At 40.2% G+C, this 19,404-nt stretch overlaps 1 protein-coding gene across 7 annotated transcripts in view; it reads left to right on the top strand.

The window, feature by feature from the left end:
- USP44 (ubiquitin specific peptidase 44) overlaps positions 1 to 18,205 on the top strand; it is an 18,865-nt gene extending 660 nt beyond the window's left edge. For 4 of the 7 annotated variants that reach the window (XM_039704015.1, XM_039704011.1, XM_039704010.1 and 1 more), the window contains exons 2-6: positions 5,112 to 6,620; positions 14,616 to 14,814; positions 15,278 to 15,386; positions 16,204 to 16,409; positions 16,801 to 18,205. In XM_039704015.1, coding sequence (XP_039559949.1) covers positions 5,193 to 6,620; positions 14,616 to 14,814; positions 15,278 to 15,386; positions 16,204 to 16,409; positions 16,801 to 17,000 — 2,142 coding nt within the window. In that variant the 5' untranslated portion in view covers positions 5,112 to 5,192 and the 3' untranslated portion in view covers positions 17,001 to 18,205. Of the gene's footprint in view, positions 1 to 22; positions 50 to 133; positions 154 to 5,111; positions 6,621 to 14,615; positions 14,815 to 15,277; positions 15,387 to 16,203; positions 16,410 to 16,800 lie in introns of those variants that run through there. The other 3 variants (XM_039704012.1, XM_039704014.1, XM_039704016.1) reach the window with 3 other exon arrangements.
- Positions 18,206 to 19,404: the final 1,199 nt, after the last annotated feature.

Below are 19,404 nucleotides of genomic sequence, written 5' to 3'. Positions count from 1 at the left end.
CGGCGCGGCGGCGCTGCCAGCCCGCCCGGGGCCGGCCTGCGGGCAGCAGGTGCCCGGCGGAGGGGAGCGCGGGGCGGGAGACACCGGCGCCTTTTCCTCGGGGAGGGGCGGCAGCGGCGGCGCGGTGTTTGCGGAGGGCCACCTGAGGAGGAGGTGCTCGTTGTCGCGGGGGCGAGCCGGGCACGGGGCCGGGGGAGCGGGACCCTGGGACCGGCCAGCCCCGCCGGGCAGCAGGGGCTCTGCCGCCTGCCCGCCGCGCTCGGTGCGCGGCGGGGAACCCCTGCGTGGGGCCCGCTGTCCTACGCGTCCCTGAGGGGCCGGGAGGACGGGGAGGTGAGGGAGAGCGCGGGGAGGAGCGCAGGGCGGCGGCGAGCGGGGCCCGCTGCTCTCGGCTCCTGCCTGCGGTGGCCAGAGGCGAGGTCGCGCCATGTCGCGGAGCGCCGGGCAGCGCCGGACCTTGTGCGGGCACCGAGCCCTGGGCCAGCCCTGCCGGGGCTGTCGGAGCTGTCAGAGATGCTCGTTTTTCTAAACGAGATGAACTGTCAGGTGTAATTTCGGATGAGTAAGAAGTGCCGTGTTTTTGGTGCCTGGGTGAAAGTGCTTCAATCTGTGTTGTTTGTTTATCGTCAGGTCTGCGCTGCAGGAAACGCGCGGTTATTGGCAGTAGTAGACGTCGAATGTAAAGCTGTACCGCTGTCTGTGGTGGCCTGGGGTAAATGGCCACTTCTAGGCAGAGCACTGGGTGTACATTCTTTAGCTGGTAAAAAAAAAGGGCAAAAAAAGTTAAATGGCGCGGCTCCAAGGAAGGGAGACTGGGGGGTTTCTTGTCAAAGGCTGTTCTGTTAGAAATCGGAAATAATTCACAAAATTTCTTTTTGAAGTGCTGCTTTGATTTCAAGTCTAAATTGTTACGCCTGCAGGACTGCACTGCAGCTGGAAGTTATGCACATAAGTGTTTCGTTGAGTTGTTTTCTTAAAGAAAACTCGTTTAAAAAAGCAGTAAAGCAGTACAGCTGCCTTCTAGTTACTGAAGTTGTTATCTAAAACTTTGAGTTGTTTAAGTACCCATGATTCCCGTGTTTTCAGATATTCAGCAGGTATTCTGAACCTGATGAGAATCAGTTGGTAAACAGTCATCTGATTTAAAAGCCAGAATATAAATGGGGCTCAAGAGCACACACACATGTGTATACAATTGTAAAATTCTGTACTGCATTTCTCGTCTAATGTTGGAGATTTCTCATTTATGTGTCAGGCAATTAATTACACAAGCAGTGACTAAGGGTAAAATACAGCCTTTCATTTATAGTTATATTTTAAAAATTTAGCTGTGAAAATCACCCTTAAATTGTTAAAATCTTGTTTTGGTTTGGTTGTTTTTTTTTTTCTCCATGGAGCAGAAATGGAAGAAAACCATCAATTTTCATGACTTCTAGGTTGGTTTTGGCATCAAGTGCCTTTTCAGCTCATTAATTACTCAAAAATGTACATTTTGCCAGCCTTTCTTGAGTGGAACAAAAGGAATTAATGTGTCAGTAAGGTTGAAATATGGTACAATAAAAAAAATATCCTTTTCTATATATCTTTGTTTCTAGCTTGTGAAACTTTGGTGCAAGAAGAAACTTCTGTGTATCTCTGTGTTTCCAGACAACTTAATGCTTTCAATGGTACTATTCTGTATGCTAGTAGTTGTTATTTTGCTTACTGCTTCAGCTCAGGTCTGTGGTAAGAACACAGAGGGGGGCTTGATCTCTGAAGTGCTGGTCAACTAATTCAAAGTTTCTTTTGTGTGTGTGCACAGAACTGAACCTCAGGAGAGAAGAATGCAGAAACTAGGGCTGAATAACTTCCTTTAGGGAACTTTAACATCGGAGCATTAGATTGTACTATTTTATTCCAGCTGCACTTTTCAGGTGTTTGAGTTTGCAGTATTTTTCCTGTTTCTTCCATCATTGTCACTTCTCTCCTGTTTTTTACCCTGAGATCTTTTGCCAAGTTTTGGTTCTAAGGTACAGTTTTTAAATGTTGTGGGTTGATGCACTCTCAGTACTTCAAACATTCATTATGTCACTGTGCTGTTTGACGTTCTTCTGAAGTTTTCTTGGTCTCACTTCTATACTCTAAGCTTTTTTGCAGTGTTTTCAGATATTGCTGTCTTTTTGACCAAACTGCATTTTGATTTCTTCACTTTTTATTTCAAAGAAAGACTTCTCCCATGCTAAGAGGTTTCCTCCCCCTCCCCCTTCCACCCTGTCTCTTTTTTCCAGCACATCGACGTAGGTGGGAAAATGTCATGCTGGCTTGGTTGCTGGTGGGGGAGCTGGGGCTTTAGGTTTTTCCCTTCGAGGTGCTGATCTTGCGCTTTCGTAGAATTGTGCTGCTTTTGCATGAGGAGCTTGGCTGTGCAGTCCTGATTTACACAGTGGCTGTCCACAAATCAGTGGACTGTTTTTGTCCTCAGTCTGATATCTGCTTATACTGAGGCATGTAAGCAGTTTTAGTCTTGAGAATGTTTTTAAAAGTGTGAAAAAAATAATCTGCTGATATAGTATTAAAGGGAAGGAAAAATAAGGCACAGGGTTTACGCAGTGACTTTAACAAACCCAGAAGGAGTTGACCCCTCAGATTGCTCTGACTGACAGCATTGCTGTGGGTGACAACCCTGAGGGGAGGCAGGGTTTAGTCTTCTTTTCTGGTCTGCTGGAAAGGACTGTTACTAACATGTTCTGCCATAGAATCTATCTATGTTAGCCCAAAACCACAAAGATAAGTCTTGTCCCTTAGAATTCTCTATACCATATTTAATTATTGTAGCATACTTTACATACATATTACTATCCTGAATTTTATCAGTGTTACAAAAGTTCCACTTTGCTGTGGAAAAGATGTTGTCAGTCTAGAAGATATGAGACAATGCTGATGGTCTTATTTATAAAGACAGTACAAAAAGCAAACTTACTGTGCACAGTTATTCGTAAAAGAATCTAATTAGCAGCCTGCAGATAAGATTGCCTTTTAGAAGGAATGAATCTTATGGGTGCAAACAAGATGAAAGAGTTAAGCAAGCCCTAACTTTTGTGATCTGTTGACCATAGCACACAAGAGATCTCCACCTCCCCTGATACACTGGGGCTGGTACTTGATCTGGGAGCTGCTGGATGGCTCCCCAGAGGTAGTGGTGCCTGAAATTCTTTGGTGCAGTCAGTATGGACTGGAAACAACACTTAGGCAGAATGAGTGAGAAGTTAATAGGGGTGTGCAAAACTGTGTACAGTGTTTCAGTTTCTCTACAGCTTGTTCAAGCTTTTCTTCATTACAAAATAAATTCTATACAACACATGTGATGCTGGGTGCTGATTATGTGCTCAGAGACTTATTACAGCTCTTATGTTGGTATCTGTATTGTAACATTTTAAAAGGCACTAGCCATCGGCCAATTAACCAAACAAAGCCATTTTTGGTTTAATCTTTTAATGACAGTTTTTATCAAAGTACCAGATGAAATTTAGAGCTTCTTTTCTAGCCATCTGCAACCTTTTACTTGTTTCCCTTCCTTAGTGGTGTCATGTTGTTGTACATTAGTATTCCCTCTACACTAAACATCTGTTCTATATTAAGAAACCTATTAAGTTTTTCAGAACTGTAGAAATTGATAAATATTAGCATACTTAAGGCTAGCAGCTGGAATACAGGGGTTTTTTTGGTTCTATCTAGCGTTGTGTAAATCACTCAGTATTTTTTATAGTATAGTTTATTCACCTGTAAAGCATAGAATCCAGGACCTTTATACTGTACAGCCTAAGCTGGGTCCAGAGCGTGTATTTGTAATGGCAAACTCATTTCACTTGGCCTAGACTGAATATTTGACAAAGCCTTGAACTCCTCAGGTGAATTAATTGTTTCATCTGGCAGGCACTGTGCATAGTGGTACTGGTGCTTTGTGCTCTTTGGCACTTCTGGTCAGCAATGTGGTGGGCACAAATACCCCAGATCAAATGGAATAATTTCCTGATGCATCATAGCACTGTTACAATTTATCTCTAGATCGTATATCTTAACAAGATAGTCAAAATGGTAAAAACAAGAATGAATCACTGTCTCTTTAATTTTTTGCTAATCAGAGACTGGTTTGGGAAAATGCACCTTATAGGAGGAAGCGAAAACAGAAGCTTTGAACAAATACATGCAACCATAAAAACTTAATAAAGGATATAAGCCACTGCTAGCCAGATTTTTAAATGAACTTTTGAAGAGCTGGATTAGAAAGTTTGTATAAAGTTTGTGGTAATTGATGTAGATACCTTCTGGTATTTCTGTCTTAAGAAATCAAGTTCTGCTTTGCTAAGTTACTATTTCAGAAGTGTTAGGATGATGTGTTAAAATGTAGATATTTAAGATACTTTATTATAGAAATAGTATAATGGAGTTGACTGAGCACAGAGGAGCAGTGATTTAATTAGAGGTGTGAATTAATTTAGGGTTTGAGTTGTATAAAGCCTCATTTGTCTGAACTGTTGGCACTGTGTAAACGTAATAAATTTAAGTGAACTTTGCACTTCTGCACCTGTATGCTTAGGGGTAGAATTAATAGGAGAATTTTGGAATCTCAGAGTGCTTTGAGTTGCAAGAGCCCATAAAGATCCTGTAGTCCAATCCCCTGCTGTGCAGAGGGACACCTCCAATTAGATCCATTTGTTTAAAGTCCAATCCCACCCGGCTCTGAACAGTTCTAGGGATGGGGGCATCCGCAGCTTCTCTGAACAGCCTTTTCCACTCTAAGCGGGAACTCTGTAACAGCATCTTTTAACAAATCAGTGCCTTAATAAAAAAAACAAACCGGGCCTAAAGTGTAGCTAATATGTTTCAGTCCTGAGCCACAAAGCACTGGGAATATAAACAGTGGTGTGCTGGCAATTTAGTGTGAAAGTGGAACTGCTGTTGAAGGGGTTGAGAATGTGTGTGGCTCCACGTGACTGATTTCTTTCACGTGTTTGGTGGGACTCAGCTGGGTGATGGCAGTGATCTTCATCTTAATATGGGTTTGGTACACTGACTCCTGTAAAAGGGATACGGTTGCGTATTTATGAACTAAAACTTTCTTTTTTTTTTAGTTGCAGATTGAAATATCATGGGCAGAAAATAGTTTGGATGATGTCTTTTGCCAGCATATTTCTGCAATTTCAGTTTTAACAATGGATAAATGTAAGCACGTAGGACGTCTGCGACTGGCCCAAGATCACTCCATTCTCAACCCTCAGAAATGGCATTGCATGGACTGCAATACTACGGAATCCGTGTGGGCGTGCCTCAGCTGCTCACACGTGGCGTGTGGGAGGTACATCGAAGAGCATGCACTAAAGCACTTTCAGGAGAGCAGCCACCCCCTGGCGTTGGAAGTCAACGAGCTCTATGTTTTCTGCTATCTCTGCGACGATTACGTTCTCAACGACAACGCAACCGGCGACTTAAAACTCTTGCGGAGTACGTTAAGTGCAATCAAGAGTCAGAACTATGAGTGCACTACTCGAAGTGGGAGGACCTTGCGTTCTATGGGTACCAGTGATGATTCCTACCTTGCACACGGGGGTGCCCAAGCCACGCTTCGGAATGAAGACAGGATGTTCACGGCTCTCTGGCACCGACGGCGTGCAGTCCTTGGCAAAGTATTCAGATCGTGGCTTGAGTTGACACCTACTGGAAAAAGGATTTTGGAAGAAGAAAGACGTCAAGAAGAAGAAGAGCTAAAAAAGGACGAAGCTAGGAAGAGAAGACAAGAACGAAAGCGTGAGTTGAAAGCAGAGATGGAAAAGATGCCTCCAAGAAAGAGCAGTCGTTTACAAAATCAGATTAGAATGTCCTCAAAACCAGAGTCCTGCCCTCAAAAAGCATCACAAAACATGGAATTTTTGGCAGAGTTGAAAGAAACATATACCTCAGAAGAACTGAGACTGAAAAAAATAAGTGACTCTCCAATTAAACGAAGGCCTACAGTGACTCCTGGAGTAACAGGACTGAGAAACCTGGGAAACACATGCTATATGAATTCTGTCCTGCAGGTATTAAGTCACTTACTTATTTTTCGAGAATGCTTTTTAAAGCTTGATCTCAACCAAACTCAGGAACTGCTGGCAACAGCAACCAATGGTAAAACAAGATCTTCATCTAAACACCTGTCAATAGCTGCCTCAACATTACACGTGAATGAGAACCAAGAGAAAGTAAAGGGATCATATTCTGTGAGGCGCCCTAGCTTATCCTCTGGATTAAGTGGAGGAGCATCAAAAAGTATGGAACTTATTCAGCCCAGGGAGCCCAGCTCAAAGCATATTTCTCTCTGTCATGAGTTGCATACTCTGTTCCAGGTTATGTGGTCTGGCAAATGGGCACTGGTGTCTCCTTTTGCCATGCTTCATTCTGTGTGGAGACTAATTCCAGCCTTCAGAGGGTATGCCCAACAAGATGCTCAGGAATTTCTCTGTGAACTTTTGGATAAAGTACAGCAGGAACTGGAGACTACAGGGACCAGATATCCAGCTCTCATCCCTGCTTCTCAAAGAAAACTTATAAAGCAGGTTTTGAATGTGGTTAACAACATTTTTCATGGACAGTTATTGAGTCAGGTATGTTTTATGCTTACTTTTTATAAGGTGTTTAATGATTTATAGTTCTGGATTTACTCTGGCCAGTCAGGGATGGACCTACTTCACAGGTTTATACAATTATGACTGTTGAGGGGGGATGGTGAGGATATATTACACAGTTTCAGAAGAAATATTGCACAGTTTGAATAGAAGCGGCCCTGTAGCCCTCCCGCTACCAAAAACTAGGCCATTCAAACCCAATACACCTGTTAATCAGAAAAATCTTACATTTGTTATTTTAAAACACACCTTTCCACCTACTGAGAAATACTTGTATTTGCTGTTAAGCACCAACTCATTTGAAGGAATGAAGAATTTACAATTTCAAGTATCTGGCTTATCACTAGTGCTACTAGATAAAAGGTGTTAAGGAAGGTTAATCTAGTGTAAGTAGAAACTGATTAGGTAATGGATGTCAAACAGGATATCATTTCACTAAAGAGCTTGAATTTGAGATTGATTACCAGTGAGTAATTGCATGTCATGATTTTATGTACAGAAATACTAATACTTCTTTTCTATTGCAATACAAAGATACAGAAGGCTCTGTCAACACAGGAACCAAATTTGTGGGGTGGAGGCAGTGGTGGTTCTCCTTCTTTCTGCATGACTCCTTTTTTTTTTCCTACTTCTCAGCTCCTTGTTAAGTATTTCTGTGTGTTCACTGCTATTATGCATATCCTAACAGTGTGTATAAATGTCTGACTACTGACTGAACAAACAAATGCTTTTTTCTGTTGAATTAATCTAAAAACTAACCACATTGCAGCAGGAACAGAAGTTGGGAAATTCCTGGCTCCTGGAATGGATCTGTAGTATACATGAACATGTTAACTGAGGGAGTGTGGAAGCATTTGATGAATATTGTGTGTAAACAAAAAGCTTAACACCAAAATGTCTGCTCCTGGTATTCTGACTATTTGATTGATGGTTTAATGTTTTAATATGTAAAACTGGAAATCCCAAGTGGTTTTTGACTAAGGTAGGATTGTTTACTTCTACAATCCCTGTAAGCTTCATAGGAAGGTAACAAAGTTGTTTGCAGCATATGTCAGTCATTTTAGGTTTTGTGAAACTACTGGAAACTGTTAGATCTATCAATAAAACTGGATCACCAGCTATCTTCTGCCTGGCCCAGAGTACAAGCACTTCTGTGGCATACTTCCTTTCCTTGGGTACTAGATATCTTGTATCAGTGTTGCACAGCTGGAAGTGTTTAGTATATTATGTCATTTAAGAGTTTTTTGTTTGAAAATTCCATTCCTTTCCAAAATAGCAATTTTGCCGGCAAAATAAGGTTTTTTTTTAGGAATCGTGACAAGGTTTTCTTGTGTTGCAAACCTCCTTACAGGATTCATTGCTTTAGTAAGAATTTTCAAGGCTCTAAAGACACAGCATCATTTCAGTAATAACTGCTTTCACATATTTTTAGCTTTAGGAGAGGTTTGTGACTAGAAACTCTCCCACCCTCCTGAGACCAGGAGAGGAGTTATGAGAATTCACTAATGTATAAACAAACAAAACCAATACAAAATAAAGAAAAACTCCTCACTTCCACACTATTGAGTAAACCAGAAAGGGAATTGGGCACTTTTGAGGTATCCTCTGATATCTGTGACTACAGTTCTTACTGCAGCTGCTCCATGTCTGTGTGCAGAATACAGCCCTGATCACCTCAAGAATGCCTGAAGTGAGAGGAGCAAGAAAAAGAGTATTGAGGCTGTTATCCAGTAATTTCTCCCTGGCTCATTAGGCAGTTCCCACAGACTGTTCAACACTTTTCCCCTCCCAGTGTTTCCTTTGACTTTTGCCACTCCTTCTTTTTTTTTAGTTTAGTCTTCACTTGTGGTTTTGAACATGATAAATATTACAAGGAAAAGGTAAGCCCTGAAGGTTTAAATTCCTTCCTTGTAAAATACATTCAGGTCATCTTAATGATTTAGTCCCTGATGTTTGCACATGGAAAGATGAACTCTAAAAACTGTGTTAGGCAATTATTTTCCTTTCCTCAGTAAGATTCCTACATCATGATTTCACTAGGCGTTTGTCAGAACTGCTTTAATGAAGTTAACAGAAAAGGCAAGAAAACACCCATGTAGGGCTGGAAAAAACCCTCAAACTTCTTGCTATGTCATTGCATCTTGGACAGTGTTAGCTCTTAAAAGCAATTTGTGTATGTTTAGTCCTTACAGGCTTAACTTTATCTGCCTACAAGATAAAGTAATACTGTGATAAACATAGTAATAGAAATAAATATGTAATACTGTGATAGTATTACGGTTCTGTCTAGAAGATAATTGGAGCTGTTCCCAGCTGCTCTTATTAAAAATAAGATGGGATTTTATTTTAGTGTGTTAAGTTACATCTTCCTTCATTGAAAAAGGGGAATTGGGAAGCATGTTTCTGTGTGCAGTTGCCTTCCATTTTAGGACCCCTAAAACATTACTATACTTACTGGCCCTTTGTACAGAAAATATAAGCTCAAGATACTTGATTCTGTGGAATAGTCAAGTGCCATGAAGTCAATCTTCCTGACCTTCAAACCTCAGGAATACCATGAACTACTCTTGATAAGGAACACAGAGGATCCCTTACAGTGCTGATAAGCTCTGTGTTTACTTAGGTATCACATTACTTTCACATGTGCAGCTCAACTTTTCCCCCCTTGTTCTAGTTCTAATTTAACTTAAAGGGAAGTCATAATCCTGAGTTTGCCATCAGTCTGTTGCTATTGAAGTGTTGCCTGGTTCAGCACTAAGTGAATTTAGGATCTAAGATTAAGAAAGCAGATAATTGAATGTTTGAGAATCTTGTGCAGATTACTTTTTGATAGCTAGAAAAAGTTTTGGGTGATGTCAAAAGAATTGAACATTTTATATGAGGTAATTGTATATATGTTGCTATTTTCTCAGTGGAGTTAAAGTAAGTTTTCTTAATTTGCTGCTTGAAATATTTTACTATTTTATGGAGTACTAGACTAGGTAATGGGTAACTCCAAGAATAGTATGAGCAAATTGCCTCTGTTTTTTTTTTTTTTTTAATGTTTATTCTAATACCTGTTTTAGGATTTGAACTTTTTACTTTGCAGTACTGTGAAACTGCAATACCTGGTACGTCTAAGAGAAGTAAAGATCTGCATTGTAGGTGCAAAACCCTTCCCCTCTGCTCTATCTTCATGTGCCAGTCTTCCTGCAGTGATTGGAGAAAGTGGCTCATACCTCTCAAACCCACTGGGACTCTGAGGAGATCCCAGAATGTCTATTAAAACCCAAGTTGTTTTCAATCCCTCAGTGCTTATATTCTTGTGCAAGGTACTTATTGTCTTCTGTCCTCAGTGCTTCAGTGGGAAAGGAGAAACTGCTGTGCTGTGAACTCGTGGCAGTGGTAAACCAACCCACAGTGGCTCACAGATCTCTAAAGTCCACTTCAAGAGCCCAAGTATGACAGCTGTTGTCTCAAGAGTTTTTTGGCTTGTGTTTTTTTAAATGGTACCAACTAAATAGCACAGTATGCAACAATTTTAAAGTATCTTTATTTCAACTTTGTCCATATTAAGCAAGGAAGGGGACAGGTGTGTTTCTAAAAACCCAGAAACTGAAATAACAAATTTTATTGTGTGCCACATGTACTCAGAAATCATATGAACAGAAATTCTTGTACAAGGATAAAATCCACCTTGAGCTTCCTTCTCCGGGCTGAACAGTCCCAGCTCTCTCAGCATTTCTTCATATGTCAGATATATCCAAGGCTTTTCATCATCTTCCTGGTCCTTTGGTGGAGTCAGTCCAGCATATCCACGTTCCCATTTTTTCTGGGCACTGGGCCCAGCACTTCAGCTGTGTGGGAGCTGAGGAGAGGGCAGGGATCACCTGCCTGGACCTGCTGGTGGTGCTGTGCCAAATGCAGCTCCAGAGGCTGTTGGCCTCCTTTGCCATAAGGGCATGTCTCTGGCTCCTGGACAGCTTCTCCCCCAGGTCCTTCTCTTCCCACCCAGCCTGGTCTGGTGCTGGGGTGATTCCTGCCCAGGAGCAGGATGTGGTGTTCCCTTTTGTAGAGCTGCATAACAGCCCTGTCCTGTGGCAGTGCCCCCAGCCAGCCTTACAGCCACTCCTCCTGCTTCGTGTCATCTGCAGACTTCTCAGAGTTCAGAAAAATTGGCTCCAATATTTTTTATACCAATCAATGCCTGGTAGGCTGGTAGTTTCTGATGCCTCTAGGCATGCTTAAAACTTCCTAAGCAGTTTGATTACTTCCTGGTCATTTTTAAGATGGAATCTGAGCAAAATGCTTCCCCCTGCTCCTGCTCAGCACGGCAGAATAACAGTGTGCAGTGATCAGAGAAATGAATAGGCCAGGTCTCAAGGAGTGAAGTAGGTTTTAACCAGTGTAGTGTATAAACTATTCTGAAAGCATATTTCAGGACAGATTTTCTGAGGAAAGGGGAAATGTGATTTTTGAGTTGTCTGAAAGCCTTCAGTTTTGGGTAGTATGCTGTGAGTTAGAGTTTGGGAGAGAGTGCTGAGGGTGATCTGTGTACTGCTGGGTATTAAGTCTCCCACTGAACAGACTGTTAGAGAGACAGAACTTGAGGCAAGTAATGGGACAATTTGCACTTAAACCAGCTGATGTCATGTATACTGATTTCTATATTTTGTTGTTAGTCTTTGTGCTTTTATGTTTAGTGTGACCTATAAAATTATTGTCAAGTTGTTTTCCAACTAGATTAAAGTAACATTTTAAATTAATCTGTAAGAGGTCATTGAATCAGACACTACAGTTACCTGTGGTTATGCTTTATCTTATTCTGCTAAATAGATAGAGGTCATTTTGAGGATACTGTATGCTTATCACTACAAAGTCCAGTTGGGTTTTTTTATGTTGTCCTATGAATTCTGCATTTTAGCTCTATTCCAGAGATTCCCTTCAACTTCAATTACTTTCCTGTGCAAAAATTGATTTACTAATTATTATATATATGTGTCATCTAGTGAAAGCACAAAAATGGGGCTGGCTATTTTACTCTTCTTAAAAACGACAAAGAAAAAAAAGAGTTGGGGCAGAGGTGGTTAAGAGTTTTCTTTCTTCTATGCAAGTGCAGAAGGCATAGGCAAAACAGTTGATGATGAAGTTGGCTTTTTCTGCAGCAATATGTTAACTATTTTCTTTGGCTGCATTTCCACTGAATGCCATCCAGGGCAGTGGCTGTCTGTCACGTTATTGTGGCCACAGTGATGCTTGTCTGAGTAGTCTCCGTGCTTAGCTTGAATCAAGCAATTGGATCCAGCTCTTTTTAGTCTGGCCTTTGGCCCATGATTGAATACTAAGCTTTAACCAAACAATTGTATTTAGTACCCGTGTTTCAAGGCATGAGAGGGTGGTCAGGGCAGAACATAAGGTAGAGATTTCAGACTAGTTAAAATCTGTAATTTACTTTGCTTTAGCATGAACTTTTCATTTGTTTTTCTATAAAAGACAGCATTACAGCTTCTTATTATAGCATTTCTGAATTATAATGGGAAGGTGGAATCAAAACTCTGAATTTATAAAGTATAATCATAAAGACAGACATCACTGACCCAATTGCTAGAGTATACTCACTTCCCTATTACTGTTGTGTGTACTTGTACTATACAAAGTTACACTGGACAAATGCATAAAGTTTTTGCCCTTTGAGTTCATATTTGGGGTTCATTTTATGTTTTATAAAATCTCAACCAGCTTTTGAACAGTTTTTACAATTTCTGCCCCTCTCATGGAGAAAGAAAATCTGGGTTGCACTGTGTGAGTGATAATGGAGTTTGAGATAAAGGAGTCCCATTTAGAACAGAAAGAAGAGTGATGGGAATGTCACGAAGCCAATGCCAATGGACAGGCCAGTGCAGATGAATTCCACAGGAGGCTGGGAATCCTCCTGCTTTTTGAGTAAGCCAGTTGGTAAGCACAGGCCTGGCTAAGAAAAACACTTCCAGCCTTGTTGCAGCCGTGCTTGGCTGTCCTTGTCCAGGAGCAGCAGTGCTGATGGGGTGGGCTCGCTTGCCCGGGTGTGCCGGGTTACCGCGCTGTTGGCAGCTACAGAAATCCCAGAGTTTAGCTCTGCACTGACGAGGACTGCCTTGCAATTGAGGAAATCAGTGCAGCTGTGTAGCAGCACAGGGTTTTGTCCCCACAAATCAGCTTTGCTCACAGCTGCATGCCGAGATGAGAAGCAGATTTATTACATCTGTTTGTGTTCTTCAGGTTTTTTGATGGGCAAAAATTGGAAGCTGGGTCTATTATTTATGTCTTTTTCTCTGGGAAAACAGGTACTCATTAGCTAGTTAGGAAAGAAGATCTGAACCTAGATTATTAATATAATACACTAAATTTGAAACCTCAGAATGTGTTAAAATTATCTTTATTGAAGTCACGTGTGTTCTGCATCCTGAGCTCCTTAATCTTAAGTGTGCATTCATGCACAACTAATTGTTACATAACTCATCAATTAAATAAATTTTGGCCCAACAAAATTACCCATTTGTGCAGCAGAAATTTATTAGTCATTCTGGGTTTAAACTGGAGTGTGATTGAACTGTGGCCAAACATACCATTTTGTCTCCTATGTCTAGATTTCAGCTCTGAATTACTAGTAACTTGTGGCTTTGAAACGTTGCCAGATGTTAGCACTTGCAAAAGACGCTCCTGACAGTGTAAATTAAAACAGAAGAATCTCCTCTTTTCTGCCATGTAAGTCTGAAGTTTTGTTTTCTAAGAACAAGGCAGTGGCATAAAGCTATTAACTTAAAGTGAATAGCTTTCCTAACTGCACTGCTGAATGCTCATGCTGGGACAAATCCACATGTGCACAGGTGTGTCTCTAAAAATCCAGAAACTGAAATGGTGGCTAATGCAGAGATGGAGTTTAAGCTGTTGCAGTTACAAGAACACTTAGGAGGAAGATACCATGAGGTGACAGATAGGTCCTTATACAAATGATCATGAAATACCAAAGCAGGGTGAATAACTACCTAACAGCAAACCTTCAGAGGAAACAAAGGAGCATCTGAACAAAACCAATGTACTTTCACGTTTGTGTAGGCTTACTAACCAAACTGAAGGGAACTGCACCAAATTTATGTAGAACAGCAGCAGTACAAAGGGGTCTCTGTGAAATAACAATTTTTGGATGTCACATGAATTTTCATTCCTTTATTACCGTGTCTTTATGTTAGTTGTTCCGAACAACTTGTGGTATTTTCCTAAATAGGAAGCATGCAACACCTAATGTGTTGTCTTTCCAGCTTAGAAGAGCTACTGCTTTTAACTTATTTTCCTAAGAATTGAATGTTATAATAAATTACTTGTCTCCTGCCTGTAGTATCTGCATTTTCCAGGTTGACTCACTTCACTTCTTTACATTTATTTATGTTGTCTTACTGCTTGTCCTTTCCCTAGTGTGACGATGGATCCACTTACTGAAAGAAGAAATAAATTATTTTTACCTGTTAATTTTTCTTTGAAGAAGTGTGCTTCCTAATCCAGGCTTCCCTGGAAGACTTACAAAGTAAGAAGGATATGACTTTAAAATCCCCAGCTGTTCCTTTTTAAATTTTGTGTGTGTGTGTGTGTGGTTTTGATTAATTTTGATTTATTTTTAAATTAACCTATATTATAATTTCTCATGTAAATTTTCCTTTTTGAGAAAAGACTCCTGAGACTTCACCAGCTGCTTTCTTTTGGACAGTCCCAGACAAAACATTTTGACACTGTTTTTGTTTCTCAGTAAAACATAAGAACACTTACTTGTTTGTGATAACAGTTTTGGACATGCTGCTTCACAGAAAATAAATTAGGTGTATCATCTCTGTTGTTAAATGACTTTGTCTTATCTTTGGTTATCTCTAGGAAAAAGAATCTCTTTTTAGAGCCATGTTATGGTACATGTTTAGCAAAGTACATTTTTGAGTGTAAACAGCTGGTGAAATATCTTTTTTACAGGTTACATGTCTTGCCTGTGACAATAAATCAAATACCATAGAACCTTTCTGGGACCTGTCCCTGGAGTTTCCCGAGAGGTATCACTGCAATGGCAAGGAGATGTCATCCCAGTATCCGTGTCTGCTGACAGAAATGCTGGCCAAGTTCACAGAAACGGAAGCTTTGGAAGGAAAGATATATGCATGTGATCAGTGCAACAGTGAGTAAAGGCAGTATGTACTCATGCATACATTCTCTGTGTAAACTGACAGTGCAAGTATAGAAGTCTTAAAAGTATATTGCAATCAAAGACCTTCTTATGTCCTGCCGTGGTCACTTGACAGCTGTTACTTGCCCCCTAGAGGATTAAATTGTTCAAAAGAGGTTTTGAAGTGTGATGCTTCATTTAGATACAGTCTCATGACACACTAATGGGGTTTCTAGTACTCCCAGCTGAAGAAGCCATCACCTTTTTAAATTAAGGTGACTAATGTAAGTGACCACAAGTATTTTTTCCTTGCATCATGAAATAATCATTGCAAAACGGCTCTCAGAGCGTATCCTTTTTAAGGAGGCACGTACCATAAATATTTAGGTCCGCACATATTCTGTGGAAAAATCTTAGACTGAAATGCAAGGCTGTTACCAAGATTTGTATTGTGTAACTGTGTGTTTGACCTCAGCAAAACGAAGGAAGTTTTCTTCTAAACCAGTTATACTCACAGAAGCTCAGAAGCAGCTTATGGTGTGTCGACTACCTCAGGTTCTCAGATTACACCTTAAACGGTTTAGGTAAGTAGTACCACAACAAAAAGTGTTGCAAACTGACAGATTCAGTCTTGCCCTACCATTGCTTAGGATCAATGTTTTTCAGCATCAGTTTCATTTCCCTTTACTAGTATGGTGAGAAATAGTTCTAGTATTTTTAGAAATACTACAAATTTCTTTTTCTTGTTCACTTGAAACATCTGTAGGATATGTTATAAGTTTAAGCTTTAACTTTTAACTTTTTGTATTTCAGATACTTGCTACTTTAGTACCAAAATTATTTTATCCTTGTTTTCAGTCAAAACCTACTAACCTTGCTCTGAACTCTATTGGTAAAAATTAATCTTGTGGTAGAATGGGATGCTCATAATCACTAATGCAAACCTGTACTGTATTCAGTGGAGGTCTCAGATAACTATCCTGTATCCAAGTACATAAATACATTTAGCCTCAGAGAAGGGAAGTGGACCCTGCATCTCTGTGAGCTCATAGCACAACATCAGTACCATCTGTCCCTCGTACAAAGGACACTGAAAATGAGATAGAATAAATGAGAAATACCAAAGAGATATAACAGGTAGGAAATACTTCCTACTCACCACTGCACAGGTCTTAAGATAGATGTTTCAGAAGATGATAACAGTAGGTGCCATAGACACATTTAAAAGGTCTTGAAATAAAGAAGTGAAAGAGGAAGGTCAGGAAAAAAAAAACCAAACCCTAGCATTTATTTTGTGCACAGAATAATAGTGAAAATATTATGTTGTATTCAAACATAATTCAGAGTGCTGTGTTCTTTCCTTAAAAAAACCATAAGTTTTCATTTGATTTAACTTTCCAGGTGGTCAGGACGCAATCACCGTGAGAAGATTGGTGTACATGTTAGTTTTGATCAAATGCTAAACATGGAGCCTTATTGCTGCAGGGAATCCCTCAAGTCTCTCCTGCCTGACTGCTTCATCTACGACTTGTCTGCTGTGGTCATGCATCACGGGAAAGGTTTTGGCTCAGGGCACTACACTGCCTACTGCTACAATTCTGAAGGAGGTAGGAACCAGCTGGGAAATGAGCAATGAGGGAGAAAGGGGTGCTCCTAATTCTAAACTGATACAAAGAGTGTCTTTTCTCAAAAGCTAAAGGGAATCCATTGTAGATGATCTGCCTGAAATGAGAAGTGCAGCTCTGTAGACCAACAGTTCAGTTTTTGTATTGCCTTGTTAAATGTGTTCTGGCTATAAATTCTCTTGTAAATCTGAGGAAGCTGAGCTGGGCTTTTAAAACATTGAAGTAAATAAACCAGATCAACTGAAACAGTTTACTCTTTGTACACAACTCATTAAATGGGACCAAACACTAATTAATTATTAAATATTATGCAATTACTTAAAATCAGTGTCCTGATGATTTTTTTTTTTTCTGGTATATTTCCTTATTGCAGGATTTTGGGTACACTGCAATGATTCAAAACTCAACATGTGCACTATGGAAGAAGTATGCAAGGCTCAAGCCTACATTTTGTTTTACAGCCAACGACTTACTCAGGCAAATGGACATGGTAGAGTCCCTTGTCCTAGCACAGCTGAAAGTCAGCAGCACACAGAATTAGCTGGCTGTTCCATGGACAACAGTAGCAGCTAATCCAAAGCCAGTTAACTGTGTGTATGGTAAAGGTTAAATTGTCATAACTATGTATTTTTAAAAGGAAGTACAGTATTGTACTTTTTCAATGTTTATATAGTTTTGTATTAGTTGAAGTACTCTTTACAATGGTTAGAAAAAGTTTTTATTGACAATAAGTAACTTTCAAAGTACCTAGAATTTCAATACAGCTATTTTTTTAAGGAAGAGATTGCTATGTGCATTTAACTTTTACCTCAGGCTATTTTTTTAAGCTGGTTTTGTATTTTGATAATATTTTTGAATTGGTTTAGAAAATTTACTTCAATGGTCAACTGATATTTGTCTGGTTAATTTTCTGTATATGCTTGTGTACATTTTTTAGTATAGTTCTAATGATACCGTGATTCTTACTGTCTTGCAGGAATTGCTATTAGGTCTTAGAATATTGACATTCACCAGCAAGGAATGTTAAAACACGTCAGGTAGTAACTGAATTTCTTGTAGGCAACTTTCTGTGAAATTATCTTGCAAGCTTGAATGGCTATATTAAAGATACATTGATAGAATTTCTTAAAATCTGAACTTGAGGAAAGAGAGCATGAAGTTATTTTTCATGTAAGTATGTAAGAGGAGTGTTTAATAACACAAGAATGTATCTTTATCAAGACTTGCATGTTTTAGCCTTAACAAACCTGACAACTTAAAACTCAAGTGCCAAATGCCAAATTCAAAGTAATTTAACAACCAGGGGCTTTTTTATTCCAAAAATTTTGAAAGTTTTCTTAAACAAACAAGTAAAAAACTCAGTAACCCCCCAACAATAAAACCACACTTACTCACCCCACTGTCACTGCTACAAGAACATTAGCATCCCTTTCCTTGAGTTGGACCAGCTTACCTTAAGCTGCAGCAAGCATTGTCTGTCTCAGTCGTCCCTGAGCAAACAGCTGATGAAAAGCAGCTGCAGTGTTTGCATGAAAGCATTCTCAGTCTGGTTTCATTACCCACAACTGCTGTACCTTATACTACATGGTCCTACCACTAGCATTAACAGAGCTGTGCAGTGAGGAGAATTTAACAAGCATGAATTATCAATCCTCCACATGCTGTAGTTAATGCCAATTAAATTTGAATTGTGAAGTTTTGTGTAAGTCCTATGCAAATTGTTACCTCATCTTCTGTGAAGTTTATACCTCAATAAAATGCCTTGATATGACAGAAAAGCATGTGTGTACTGGAATCAATTCCTACATTATCATTGAATTTTTAAAAATTATTTTTAGATTTTGTCTAACAGGAGTTAAGCTGTTAACTATACAACTGCTTTGGCCATCTGTCAGTGATTTAACAGCTGGTTTTGCCATCATTTCTGTTTCTGAAAGATGCCATATTATAGCAAGCACATAGCAGCCTCAGATCTCAAACTTCTTGGGCTTGTGCTCATTCTAATTAAATGTGTAAACCAGTTCATGTGCTGGTTTGGGGAATTTTTTTGTCAGTTGGGTTTTTTGTGGTTTTGTTATTGGTTTTATTTTCTTTTTTTCTTTTTTTAGCCAAAAGCCACGTGCTGAAGTGAGTGATCTGACAAATATATTTGTTGTGGCTGTTCAGTCTTTCGAATACTTTCCTCTGCTGTCCTGGCTGGTGAGGAAATACATGGAATTTAAACACCTTTTTCTACTTACAGGTAGTTCATAAAATTTGCCTTTTAGGCTTCTGATACTTTTCCTTCCTCCAAGCACATCTCTCAGGAGATCCATAGGGGTCTTCAGGGACCCAAGCATTAACAGAAGAGTCTGTCTTTGGACATGTAGAGAGCAATTTGGGTGTGAGAGTTAATTAGTTTCAATCATCACTATTAAGCACATTCTCAAGTGCCTCAGAAGGAATCTTACCCTGCCATCTTTACTAGAAAGAGTGCCTAGGCTGTGCTTCCAGCTATTCCCCTGCATTACAGAAAAGATTGCCAACTCTCAAAGCTTTCTCTGAAAGACACCTTTAGCTCTGCAGAAGCAAATCCAGCTTTCTTCCCATTGCTCCTCTTGGGCAGAACAAGAGAAATGGATAGAAAGAGTCCTAGTCCTCCTACTGCAGGCAGTGGGGAAGAGTAGAGATGGTTAGTACAGTCCACCACAAGGATGAGCTAATTCAGGTGCTCTTCTCCACAGCTTCTGTTTCAGTTCTTAGTATTTAAGTAGTTCAGGTCGTAGCTCTGCACCCTTTAACCAGGTTAAGGTTGCTGACCTCTCTTGTAAGGGCATGGGTCTGGTTCATGGGCACCTTCTACCCCAGCTCCTTCTCGGGGCAGCTGCTTCCCAGCCAGCCTGCGATTCCTGCCCAGGAGCAGGAGTGCTGATACCCTTTGCAGAGCTGCACGGGGTTCCTCTTGTCTCATTTCCTGGCCTGTCCTGCTCCCCTTGTG

This window comes from Passer montanus, unplaced genomic scaffold, assembly GCF_014805655.1.
Source record: "Passer montanus isolate IOZ18808 unplaced genomic scaffold, ASM1480565v1 scaffold17, whole genome shotgun sequence".
NCBI classification, from domain to species: Eukaryota; Metazoa; Chordata; class Aves; order Passeriformes; family Passeridae; genus Passer; species Passer montanus.
Note: the sequence above shows the minus strand (reverse complement) of the source record. Positions and strands in the feature narration are given on the sequence as shown.